General features: G+C 41.5%; 1 protein-coding gene across 1 annotated transcript; it reads left to right on the forward strand.

Moving 5' to 3' along the window:
- Positions 1-6025: 6025 nt before the first annotated feature.
- LOC148538998 (uncharacterized) lies at positions 6026-12720 on the forward strand. The gene is made up of 5 exons (XM_088451920.1): positions 6026-6059; positions 7547-7882; positions 8649-8748; positions 11323-11435; positions 12468-12720. The coding sequence occupies exons 1-5, from the start codon at positions 6026-6028 to the stop codon at positions 12674-12676; spliced, it is 792 nt and encodes a 263-aa protein (XP_088308046.1). The 3' UTR covers positions 12677-12720.
- The last annotated feature ends 770 nt before the right edge of the window (positions 12721-13490 follow it).

The raw sequence follows: 13490 nt of genomic DNA on the forward strand, positions 1-13490 counted from the left end.
CTTGGATAGGTTAGTGCCAGTGTCACTAGGGGGTGGTATCTGTATGCAATGGGGAGGGGGGTGTTCTATGTAATGGGGAGGAGGGGGAGTTGGAGTGTGTTTTAATACAGTCTATGGTAGGGTGGTGTATTAATGTAGTGTGTGTGTGTGTGTGTGTGTGTGTGTGTGTGTGTGTGTGTGTGTGTGTGTGTGTGTGTGTGTGTATATTAATTTTATGTGTGTGAGGGGCTGTATTGACATTATCTATGTTACAAGTTATATGTGGGTCACTGATGTTCTCTGCATTATATGGCGCACACTGCGATACTCTATAATATGGCGCTCTCTGCATTATATGGCGCCTTTGCATTATATGGCACTCACTGTGACTCACTGCATAACATGGCGCTGTGATGCTTTCTATATTATACAGTGCTCTCTGCATTATATGGTGCCTCTCCATTATATGGCGCACACTGCTACGCTCTCTATAATATATGGTGCACACTGCGACGCCCTCTGCATTATATGGTGCTCTCTGCATTCTATGGCCCTCACTGCAACGCCCTCTGCATTATATGGCGCTACTGATACCCTATGTGCTGTGAAGCCAGGCCCCTTCTCCACAAGTCCACGCCTATCTTTCAGCTGTGCACCTACAGAGCGCGAAGATAGTCCCCTTGGCCCACTACTCACTAGTTCTGCCACTGGGCTGTGGCAAGTAAAATGACCAAGGGAGGGTATGGTACACATGCCCAGCCACAGCCACTCCTCACACCTCATGGCTCTGTCCCATCAGCCTCCCCGCGCCCACCAAGTCCAGCAGGGACAGTCTAGGAGCTTAAAAAGCAAGCAGGGGTGGCCGCGACTGCCTCCCTGGCCCTGAAGAGAGTGAGTCTAATAGCCCCATTTATTAATGAAGCTAAACACCAGTAGCAGTTTTTAATTTAGTATCACAGTGATACAAATGAAAATGCCACTGGTGTTTATCAATATTTACCCCGAAGGTAAATATTGTCATCCTCGTCAGCGAGGTCCTCTGCTCAGCTGCTGGCAGCCCAACGCTGCCAGGGACGGGCTTCTGTGTAATGCGTATGCACAACAGTCCATCTGCGCATGTGCATTGCACTTAACTTGGCAGGGACCTGAAAGTGCCTGGAAGCCGGAAAGGCAGCGCTGCGTCCCCATTGCCGGCAATGGGGACAGCATCGCTCTCGCTATCTAAAGATGGTGAGAAGGATGCTGCGACAGCAGTAATCATAGATTTCCGCTGTTTGTTGAATCTAGAAAGGATGATAAGCTCTTTAGCAATTGCTAATGGGGTTATCCATCATTGAAAAATGGGTCTCTAAGTAAGTTAGTTGAGATCTCAGCTGGTAGAGGGGCGCTGCTGGATGACTGAGAGGTGCTGACTGTGCTGGGAAAGGGGTGCATAGAGGCCAGCCTGACCAGGGGTGCTGACTGTGCTGGATGACTGAGGGGTGCTGTGCTGAGAAAGGGGAGCATAATGAATGAGGCCAGGGGTGCTGTGCTGAATGAGGGGTGCTGACTATGCTGTATAAGGAGTGCATAAAAATGCCAGGGGTGCTATGCTTGATGACGGGTGCTGTGCTGGGAATCCGGTGCTATTTTGGATGAGGGGTGCAGGATGAGGCCATGGGTGCTGTGCTGGGAAAGGGGTACTGGATGAGGCCAGGGGTGGGGTGCTGAGAGGGGTGCTGCTATGTTAGGCTGGCAATGAAGGGGGCAGTATGTGGTTCTATGAAGTGGGTAATAGTAACTGGATCAGTGTGTGTGTGTGCGCATGTGTGTACACACATGTAGCTATCTATAGATATTTAATAGATGTGTTCATTTAAAATGAAGGCAAATTAATCACAAATATGTGTCCTCTGCCAGACTCCTAAAGGAAGAAAGAAGATGATGAATTCCAACAGGATGTAAAGTATGTAAAAATCAAAAGAGAAACAGGGGACACTCTATACTGCATAAACAATGTATTTATAAAATAGCATTTGTATGGAAAAACTAATTGAACAAATTACATTCGTACTGTGAATAAAATATTACAGCGCATATCACTGCATAAAGCGGGATCCGGTTGATCACTCGAATACATATATATCGACAATGGAAAGATTGACCAACAGAAGATCGACAAACATTACATTGACAGGTTTCATACATAGGCATCAGGAACATCGACACTGGCAAAAGATCAACAAAGACCTGCTTGACAATCAAAATAGATTGACAGCCAAAGATCGACAAATGCTAGCTCGACTCAAATAACGTCCGAAAATATAAAAGATCGAAATTGAAACTAATAGACTCATATTCAATCGACAAGCACATGATAGACAAATCAAACATTCCAATAACAAGTAGTGTGACAATATAAATGCTGACAAATGATCCATTTACTGTCTAACAAAACTATATCAAAAATTCAATCCACATCCGCATACAGCAGTCTCCTCAGTCACAGAAAGTCTTTAGTCTTACATTACCGCGAGCCGCCACTGTATAAATCTCCATTACGTATGTTCGCTAAAGTATTCACAGCAGCGTCACAGGCTGCGCCGCAAAATGTTTTGTCATGGACTTCGTCAGAGGGCTGACTTTAGTGACGCTCGTGATAGCTTTTAAGCTGCTGGCGGCCAGTCACAAATTTTATAATTTTGCTATGGTTCTGAAATGCCGCACAATCATCTTTAACCTTATACAGTGCATCCGGAAAGTATTCACAGTGCTACACTTTTTCCACATTTTGTTATGTTACAGCCTTATTCCAAAATGGAATAAATTCATTATTGTCCTCAAAATTCTACACACAATACCCCATAATGACAACGTGTAAAAAGTTTTTTTGAGATTTTTGCAAATTTAGTTTAAAAAAACACTAAAGCTGCATACACACACAACGATTTTTTGAATGAGTATCGTTAAACGATATCGTTTAACGATAATTGATTGCAAAAATCGTTCACTTTCTGAGTCAAACGATGAACGATTATCGTTCATGCGCGTTCACGTTTGTAGTTTGTCGTTTGTAGTTTGTCGTTCAGTCAGACTTGTCAACTCAACGATTTTCATTAAGGGAATATGCAAAAATCGTTTGTAGTGCATAAAAATCGTTCATGACATTTAGTAAATGAACAACTTTAGTAAACGATTTTAGTAAATTTTTTCAAGGGAACAAATCGTTTACTAAAATCGTTCATTAAAAAAATCGTTGTGTGTGTATGCAGCTTTTGAAATCACATGTACATAAGTATTCACAGCCTTTGTTCAATACTTTGCTGATGCACCTTTGGCAGCAATTACAGCCTCAAGTCTTTTTGAATATGATGCCACAAGCTTGGCACACCTATCTTTGGGCAGTTTCGCCCATTCCTCTTTGCAGCACCTCTCAAGCTCCATCAGGGTGGATGGGAAGCGTCGTGTAAAAGATATCTTTCAGTGAAGTTATTCTGCCAAATCACTGAACAGGCAAAGTTGATGATATCGTCCATGTTGGCCTGCATGCGTGGACGATAAAAGATATCTTTATCGTTCATGCGGGAACGCGCATCATAGGTTGTTGACAGGTTGGTAAGTACATAAAAATGAACGACAACGATTTGAACTATATTGTTATCGTTCAGTTTTTTCACTCCGTGTACGCACCTTAAGACTTTACCTGGAGTCATTACCTGGAGGATAAGTCCCACATGTACACTAAAGCTGCAGATGAAGAGTGGGACTTAACATCCGCTGCAAGGGGGGTATAAAACTATTTAAAAGTAATTATACTCCGGCAACTGGCGGTGGAGTCCAGAAAGTGCCAACAATGCGCGTATGCCTGCTGACCGCACTGTAATTAAAAAAAAAAAAGTGGGAGAATTCACTTTAAGTCCTTCTATCTCCCCCACTATATAAGATAGAATGATGGGATCCTCGTTGGAGCTTTTCCTCACATGGGCCTAGATCTCCCTCATATTGTGTCAGAAAAAAAAAAAAAAGGTTTATTGCAGTAGCTTTCCCAGTTTAATAGTAAGCCTTGTTGGGCTAAGATACTATACTTACACATAGTGAATGTTTAAATTGGATGGTGAATATTCATCTAATTTCATCACTATCATTTTCAAGTGTACTTTTTTTTTTGTGAAAAACAGAATAATGCCAAAACAAGAACAACAAAGTATATATTTATGGTGTTTATTAAAAAGTAAAAACCACGATGACTTTTGGATTCACTTTTTGAACTTTCAATTAAAAAAACAAACACTTATTTGGCCATTTTAGTTACATTTTATTTGATGTGTTATATTAACCAAAAAGACTTATGGTGTTTTCTGACAATACAAAGTCTTCTCAGAAAACACGGTGTAATGTGTGTGGGTACGGTATATAAAAAGTCTGATGTTGATGTCGGAATGTGAGGAGCGCTAACTAGAGATGTGCGGTTTGGTTTTACACGGATATGTTTGGATCTGAAGAACGGCATCATATTGGCTATCCAGCTGTCACATATTTTGGATAGCCAATAAGAGAAGAGAAATCAGAACTAATCCGAACTTGCGATAATTTGGCAATAAGAATTGAAAAAAAATGAACCCGCACATCTCTAGTGCCAACGTCGGAAAATGGCCTCAGCTCAAGGGTGAGAAAACCCTCAGCAATAAAGGGGTTACATAAAAATGCTTTGAAAGACAGTGTACAGTTTCCAGCAAACCATGGCTGCCAAGGAATGCTGTCATTTGTAGTTTCCCAGGTTTCAGAATTCTCCAGCAGCTATAGGTATGATGACACTAATGGTACTATGTATGAAATACTAATTTAGACAGGTATGTTATATTATTACAATATAACATTATAGGGAATGGTGTGATGCAGTAATATTATATGCCGGGTGTCATGATAATGCTTGTTACATCTGTAGTATAAGTATAACCTCTCTGTGTCATTTATTAATGAAGTGATTTTCCTGGTTGTCCATGTTTCACCGCTGTAATATGAGGTGCATCAATTGTCCTTTAAGTATTAGATATTAATGCTAGTTTTACCCCTACACTTGTAATTAATACAGTGTATATAACTATCTGCCACAAAGAGACCATTTGTGTCACTGGATTTGGTATTGTTAGATAATATCCAATTATTTTCTGAATAAGCAGCATACCTAACCATGTGCTACTATCAGGATTTATAGAGAAGTCTATGTTAATATTTTCCATCACTATGATAAAGGACCCTATATATATTTTATATATATATATATATATATATATACACATACATACATACACACATTATATACATACCTCCCAACATGACCCTCTCCAGGAGGTCCACAATGCTCTGGTCCTGGACTTCCCTGGTAATTTATGATTGGTGGCGGCTCCAGAGGTGGGGCTGCAGTTCAGTCCAAAATTTAAATAGGGGAGTCACACCAACTGCCAGTGAGTCCCAGCCAGTGATGTTTGGCAGTGTGTGAAATGACAGTTGGTGTGGCTCCCCTATTTGAATCTTGAACTGCGCTGCAGCCCCGCCTCCTACCAGGGAAATCCAGGGCCAGAGCATTGTGGACCTCCTGGAGAGGGTCATATTGGGAGGTATATTTTATATATATATATATATATATATATATATACATATATATATATATATATATATATATCTTATCTCTATGATGAGAGGTCATCTAGATACAAAAGATAGGTATGGATATATTTTTTGCATAGCCCTAAGAAATATAAATGACACATATGTTGCTTGTACTAAACTAATACTTAGTAGATTGATGAGAAACATATTTGTCAGTAATTGTAAATCACACCATATAAACCTATGGGACCCAATCCAGGCCAGCTGGCTCCATGCAGTAGCTCATAGGTGCCATTATTACATCACAGACACTAGGTGGGAATAAATTGCTGCTGCTGTGTGGGGTGACTCTGATAACGGGTTAGGAAGTCGTGGTTATCTGGAGTGGAGGAAGTACTGGAGCTGCATTATGGCATTTGTGATTTTGAAGAGGTTTCTTTTGGTGACAATTCTCATCATGGGGACCCAAGGCCGTCCAATTCCAGCTAAAGGTAATTATTTCTATGAATTTCTATTATTAAAGATTGCTAAACTATTTCATATAGGATAACAGGCCAATGTATTATAGGAGAGCATTTACTCACCCATATTACATGTCACTATAATACAAAGTACCGCTGCAATTCCTGTTCTGGTAACACCATCCCATTATGTCACTGCCAGAGCACATTACATGTCACTACAATACAAAGTACCGCTGCAATTCCTGTTCTGGTAACACCATCCCATTATGTCATTGCCAGAGCACATTACATGTCACTACAATACAATTACAGCTGCAATTCCTGTTCTGGTAACACCATCCCATTATATCACTGCCAGAGCACATTACATGTCACTACAATACACAGTACAGCTGCAATTCCTGTTCTGGTAACACCATCCCATTATGTCACTGCCAGAGCACATTACATGTCACTACAATACAAAGTACAGCTGCAATTCCTGTTCTGGTAACACCATCCCATTATGTCATTGCCAGAGCACATTACATGTCACTACAATACAAAGTACCGCTGCAATACCTGTTCTGGTAACACCATCCCATTATGTCATTGCCAGAGCACATTACATGTCACTACAATACAAAGTACAGCTGCAATTCCTGTTCTGGTAACACCATCCCATTATGTCATTGCCAGAGCACATTACATGTCACTACAATACAAAGTACCGCTGCAATTCCTGTTCTGGTAACACCATCCCATTATGTCACTGCCAGAGCACATTACATGTCACTACAATACAAAGTACCGCTGCAATTCCTGTTCTCGTAACACCATCCCATTATGTCATTGCCAGAGCACATTACATGTCACTACAATACAAAGTACCGCTGCAATTCCTGTTCTCGTAACACCATCCCATTATGTCATTGCCAGAGCACATTACATGTCACTATAATACAAAGTACTGCTGCAATTCCTGTTCTGGTAACACCATCCCATTATGTCACTGCCAGAGCACATTACATGTCACTACAATGCAAAGTACCACTGCAATTCCTGTTCTGGTAACACCATCCCATTATGTCACTGCCAGAGCACATTACATGTCACTATAATACAAAGTACAGCTGCAATTCCTGTTCTGGTAACACCATTCCATTATGTCACTGCCAGAGCACATTACATGTCACTACAATACATAGTACCGCTGCAATTCCTGTTCTGGTAACACCATCCCATTATGTCACTGCCAGAGCACATTACAAATGCTTTATTCCAGTCATAAGGATTTTTTTTTAATGTAGTAGTATCATACTTGTCTACTCCTCTGACCCCTAGTGCTCAGACTCATGATTGAGGGAATTAGGGATTAGGATTAGGATTAGGAAAGAGGTTCAGACTAAAATAGCAAAAGAGGTATCAGACTAGTAAAGCACTGGCACTGCCATCCTAGTTTGAATCCTCTTTTGCAATATTAGTCTAAAGCTCCTCCCCATTGGTCGGAGAGTGCCACGCCCCCTCCCCCACAGCCCCTGGTGACTGCTCTGCAAGTATAGCCACTGGGCCTGCCATTAACTCGGCTGGTGCCAGCCCAGGGGCAGGAAATAGGTTTCTGCTAACAATTCTCTTCCACCGCCCTGATGTTGGCAGGGGGGGGCTGCTATTAATTTATTTCATTAAGCATTATGTTGGCAGCAGGTGGGCACCAGGGCCCCTAGGACAACCAGGCCCTAGGCACTCATTTGTACCTCCTTGTCGCAAATCCAGCATTGTATACAATGTATGTATTTCTGTTTATTTTAAAGGACCGGCAATAGATATATTGGATCATTCCATAACAAAAAGGAGCTTTGACTGGGATATAGGTACAGTAATTATTTTATTTTCTTCTCTACCCCAGTTTTCTTGATGCAAAAGTCTAAATTAATATATTTACCTTGTTGGTTTAAATTACATTATTAGTCCTCTAAAGTGTACATAATTCCTATATGGGTGCTTATGGTAGTGTGTATGATACCACCTCAGGCAGTAAAACAGTTCTACAGGCACCACGCATAGGTCTCTATATGTCACTGGGGTCTATTTACTAAGCAGTGTTAGGAGACAGAGTGAAAAGTGATAAGAAAGTGATAAGGTGCCAGTCAATCAGCTCCCAACTGTCATCTCACAGGCTGTGTTTGAAAAATTACAGTTGGGAGCTGATTGGCTGGCACCTTATCACTTTCTTATCACTTTTCACTCTGTCTCCTAACACTGCTTAGTAAATAGACCCCTCAGTCTCTTACACATCCTGTGACAGGACTATCATTCATATTCTGAATTACATAAGATTCAGCCATTCTTAGGATTGTAATAAATAACCACACGCGATAGGCTGACAGCAGTGATACAGTAGTGTTGTCCACCTTCTCATTATCGGCACATCAGCTGGGTTCAGGCTACACGTGCTGCGGTACCAGGCCATCTGCCAGATATCAGCTGCAGTATCACAGCATATATAGGCATCTTACACAAATCCCAGTCTTACAGATATGATGTGTCTCTCTATATGTAATATTTTCCCATATCCATTTTCTCTATACACATGTAACAGTTTATCACACGTCTCTCTCATCTTTCTTTCCTGAACAGTTATACCGCATCGGAGAATCCTAGCAAAGGTGACGGTGGCTGGTACCTTTTTCCTCGGCATCGCAATATGCTCAGGAGCATGGATTTTCTTCCGCATCTTGTAAGTTACTAACAGTCTCTACACATTATATTACATTTTATAGGCTCTCTAACCTCAAATATTTAAGAGAACTTGTCACACAGTGAGGAAACCATTTTGCAGATTTAACCAATATTCATAAGGATGCAGCCTAACACAACAGGAACTATTGCCTTGTGACCATTGGTCATGAGGTGCCTCAGTGATGTCATTGGTGCCCAATGAATTGATAGGCTGCATTCTAATGCATTTTGGTTTAACCGTCAAATGTCTGCCTCCAATATCAATAGGTGACTGATACACTTTAATTATGTTTAGTACAGGAGGACACATCTGCTAGATTTATGCTAAGTACACACTATATGATATATCTGATATTTCCTTCACACATGGATTGAAACAATATATCAAATATCATACACATCATATAGTGTGTATGTCCAATCCATTGTTCTTGGCCGTCGTTCATTGAATCATCCCATCTGCCGTACTGCACATCAGATGGGACGATTCCACGGCAGATGGAATCCTGTACATGCAGTATGTAGCAATACATTGCGCCAACGTTTGGCAGATCGTGTAGTTTGTACAGCCGCACAATGTATCATTACATCACGGTGTCGCATCGCCGTAAGGTGTGTAACCAGCATAAGATTTATATTATCTCTCTGGTCAGGAGATGGATAATTAAGAGTCAATGACTGCTTCCCATGGCATATAGGCCCTCATTCAGAAGCGCTCGCAAGAAGCGAGCTCTCGTTCTGAATGAGGGCGGCCGCTTATATTTTTAAGTGCGGCCTCCTGGTCGCTAGCTAAGCTGTGGGTTACCACCCACAGCTTTAGCGACTGACCAGGTTGATGGTTGCAATGGTCAAGACCATCGCGACCATTGGGGCTTGCGACGAGACCCTAAGGTTGGGTCTCGGCAACCGTAAGCCCCAGGGAGCTTCCTGCTCTGATCGAGCAGGAAGCTCCCCACTGACATCACTGCTGATGTCAGTTATGCCACCCACAAAACGGCAGGCGTTCCATTTGTGAAACCACCCCCCGCCACGCCTTCAAAATGGGCCGAACTGTCGATCAACTTCGACAGCTGGCCCTTTTGTAGTGAGCTCCGGAGCGAGAGAATTTTTCTCTCGCTCCGGGGCTTGCGCACGCGCAGTGCGGCCGCTGCGCCTGTGCAGGGCCTAAACATTGACCCAGTCGCGAGCGCTCAGCGCTCGCGACCGGGTCTGAATGAGGGCCATTATCCCTATATGTGCCAGTTACACATGATTGCACAGACACATATGGATTAGGATGGTAAGATGGAGTCCTTTATGGCGGGAGTTCATTTTAGTGTTTATGATTAGAGGAGCTGAACAATTGTGGGTGGATCAGGACATTCCATGCAAGCTAATGGCAGTAATGCGCCTGTTTCTGTACACAGATGCAATAACAAATGCTTTGTGGAGAAGAGTGAACATTTTTTGAGGTTTTGAGTATTTGGGGACTATTTAACAAACAACAATTGCTGAATATCTCCCTGCAAACATCAGTTTTCGGGGGATACCTGCAAATATTAAGGGATCGCAGCAAATATCTACATTTCTGACCGCAGAAGCAGCACCCTATGGGGCTGTCTGACTGTCGTATTTACCAAGCTCCAGCATGCAAAGTACTTTGGAGCTTGGTAGTGGCAGCTAACGTCATCTTTAGATAGCGTTGATTCCCAGAGACCCGCTACTTTAAATGGGAAGGAGGTCAGTGGTTGTAAAGTGGATCCCTCCGCCATGGACGCACTTAGTGCCCTGCGGCCATGCACATGCATCACTTAAGGTCACGCATGTGCAGTCAGCCGGCACTTCCATGGTAAATAACACGGCTACTTTGGTGGCACTGTTACTGATCGCGGGGACAACTGCTGTTCAGGGCAGCTATACCAGCACCAGAGCAATCCTGAGTTCCTCTGGTGATTAAGTATCCACCGCTGCAACCCATGGGGATTGGATACTTACTCATCAGGGGTCTTCTGTCTTCTGATGATGAATATGCCCCTTACACTCAAATCTGTCTGGAATATGTGAAATTATAGTAAAAATGCAAATCATAGAATCTCACAACATCTTGTATTATTTTGCTAATCTGTATATATTTGTGAAAAAGATGAAGATATATATTTGTGTGTTCACTAGTTTAATATGTTGTGTAGCCCAAATAAATGTCCTTAGCCAATCAGACTAATGGAATTATCAAAGTCTCTTATTTTCCTCAAATGTAAAGCACAATTGCCTGTATTCTGTATATAGCATGTAATTCGCACTATACATTTTATTCCTGGGGTTTTATAAGTGACCATCTATTGCTGTGGAACAATGAAAATGAAAAAAAAAACAATATATTATAATCACCTCCAATGAAGGTGTCATTATGGGAATTGCAGAACTTCAATAGGACAATGAGTAAGACAATGAATAAGGTTGAAACTTGAGTAGAACACAAAGATACTGAGAGTAAGATTATAGCTCAGTGATGGATAAACTGGGGGAACAAGTATCTGGGCTGTGTTGTGTTGCTATCAGCAACTGACATCTTCTCATTATTTTTACAATTCAGCTTTAAAGTGCTAAATGGGAATCTCAATGAAAAGTACGAACATCTACCAGGAAGACTCTCAGATCACAACTTGGACATAGAGGGAATGCTAGAGCATCACCTATCTAAACTAGGTAATACTTATTTCTTTCTTTTACAAAGTGGTAAATACTAGGTATTTCTTATACTAAGGGAACCAACACTTGTTATCACTACAATTGTCAGTAATAGTTCTGTACATTTATTTACATAACACATCTCCACCAATAGGACAGAAATAGCTTTGCATTATTGCAGCGGGTCAGGCAGCCATCTTGGGCACCCTCAGTTGCTGTTCTGTTCAATCATTCACATCACTCCCTGCACCATACGAGCTTACAGTCTAAATGTATTACCACCCCCACAAATACACATAAGGATCAATACACATATAAGGTCAAAAGCTATTCATTCTACCAGTATGTTTTTGTCAGTGCATGCTGATACTTGTAGTGCCATAAGTACTTACACTTTTCTATTTTTACAATATTAGCATTAGGCTGGTGATCTTTTGGTGTGTGTCTGTGTGAGCTCTCCCCTACAGGACAGTCCTGATGCTCAGTAAAGGTGCCCACACACATAGCGATATTTTACCCCATCTGGCCGACTCCGACACATTGGAACCACAGATCGTGTAAAATATGGCCAAATCGTGAGGAAATCGTGAGTCCCCACTCATGATCACGATGTGATGCGCGTCCCCGCAGGTCGCACATCGCATCTTCAGCTCTGCCGCGCTGTAGGGCAGATCTGACAATCTCAAGTTTGGATGCACTGGAGTAGTTAGGAGGCACGATAGATCGTGTGCCACATTGGCAGCATTTTCAGACCAAATCGTGTGCAGGACTGCCAGGGAGCTCCCGGGGAGAGTTCAGGGGGAAATCGTACACATCGTGTGATTGAGCTCACATCGCTATGTGTGTGGGCACCTTTAGGGAGGGAGGATTTATTTTGCCAATTCTTTATTACTGCATGTATAATTTACAGTTCTGCCAGACAAGATAGCTCATACAGCACCTCCTAGCATCTCCAGGTTAAACATTACACTTACACATTCTATTGTGCTGAGATTAGAATGTTCCATGTTTTTGCTATTCTGCACTTACATTTCTCATGATTTCTTTTAGGATCAAAAGCGCATGAACATTCTGAGGAAGAGATTGAGAAAACAAGGCACACCATCGGAAAGCAGCAGAAGCAGAAAATACCAAAAATTGGCAAAATAGCAAAAGCACAATTCAAGAAACTAAACATCAAAAATATAAAACCAAATATTACCAAAATGAAAAAAATTAAATTGAAGACACCTAAATTAATGAAAAAATTTCGGCGATAAAAAAAGAAAAGACCACCGAGTATAATTTGGCATAATTGGGCAAAATTGGCATAATTTATTATTTTTATTCATCATTTTTATTTAATTAAAAACACAATTATTCCCTATATATAATTGATGGAATAAAGAAAGATCTTTGTGTTTATAAAATATGTTGAGTGTATTTGTGAAGCCTTGTGCTGATCGTGCTCCTCTCACTAAGGGGTAAAAATCCTGCCTTGTATTTGAGCTAATATGTTCCTGAGATTGGACACATTTATACATAAAGGCGATGTTGTTCAGAGGTGTTAGAGTTTAGTTTGTTCCACATTATCTCCTCTTACTACTATACATGCTGGGTACAAGGACCCAGAGTCTGGGAGGCATGATATGGTATTGGGGTCTGAAATCAAGACGGGTAACAATGTACGTATTGGTTCAAATGGCAGTTCAAACCAATGTATGGTAAATGCTGTTTTTTTAAGACAGCAATCTGATGTTGATACCCATCGTTGACCATCGGTTTTGAAATAGGCTCAAACCGATGGTTAGTAAATTTACCCCAAAGTCTCCTGGTGGTTTCTGTGCCATGCACACATAGTGGTGGCTAGGGACACAGTGGGTTGCTTTCTGCTTACTATCTGGCGGATGACCTAGTAGTACAAACAGGTATGCCATATATGAACGATGGTAAACTCATATGATTCCCAGTCGGTTTCACAAAACGATTTTGATACAGAATTTCTAGAGTTTGAAAACTCTAATTTCAAGGAAGTTGAACCCTTTGAGTATCTCAGTATTCTTTTAACTGCAGTCTAGTGTTGTTTTCAATTGA

Source organism: Taudactylus pleione, unplaced genomic scaffold (assembly GCF_031769625.1).
Source record: "Taudactylus pleione unplaced genomic scaffold, aTauple2 ptg000032l, whole genome shotgun sequence".
Classification (NCBI taxonomy): Eukaryota; Metazoa; Chordata; class Amphibia; order Anura; family Myobatrachidae; genus Taudactylus; species Taudactylus pleione.

Coding starts and splice junctions, on each gene's coding strand:
- LOC148538998 (XM_088451920.1), top strand. CDS start 6,026: ATGGGGACCCAAGGCCGTCCAATTCCAGCTAAAG. Junction 6,060..7,546: donor CCGTCCAATTCCAGCTAAAG/GTAATTATTTCT, acceptor CCTCCCCCACAG/CCCCTGGTGACTGCTCTGCA. Junction 8,749..11,322: donor TGGATTTTCTTCCGCATCTT/GTAAGTTACTAA, acceptor TTTACAATTCAG/CTTTAAAGTGCTAAATGGGA.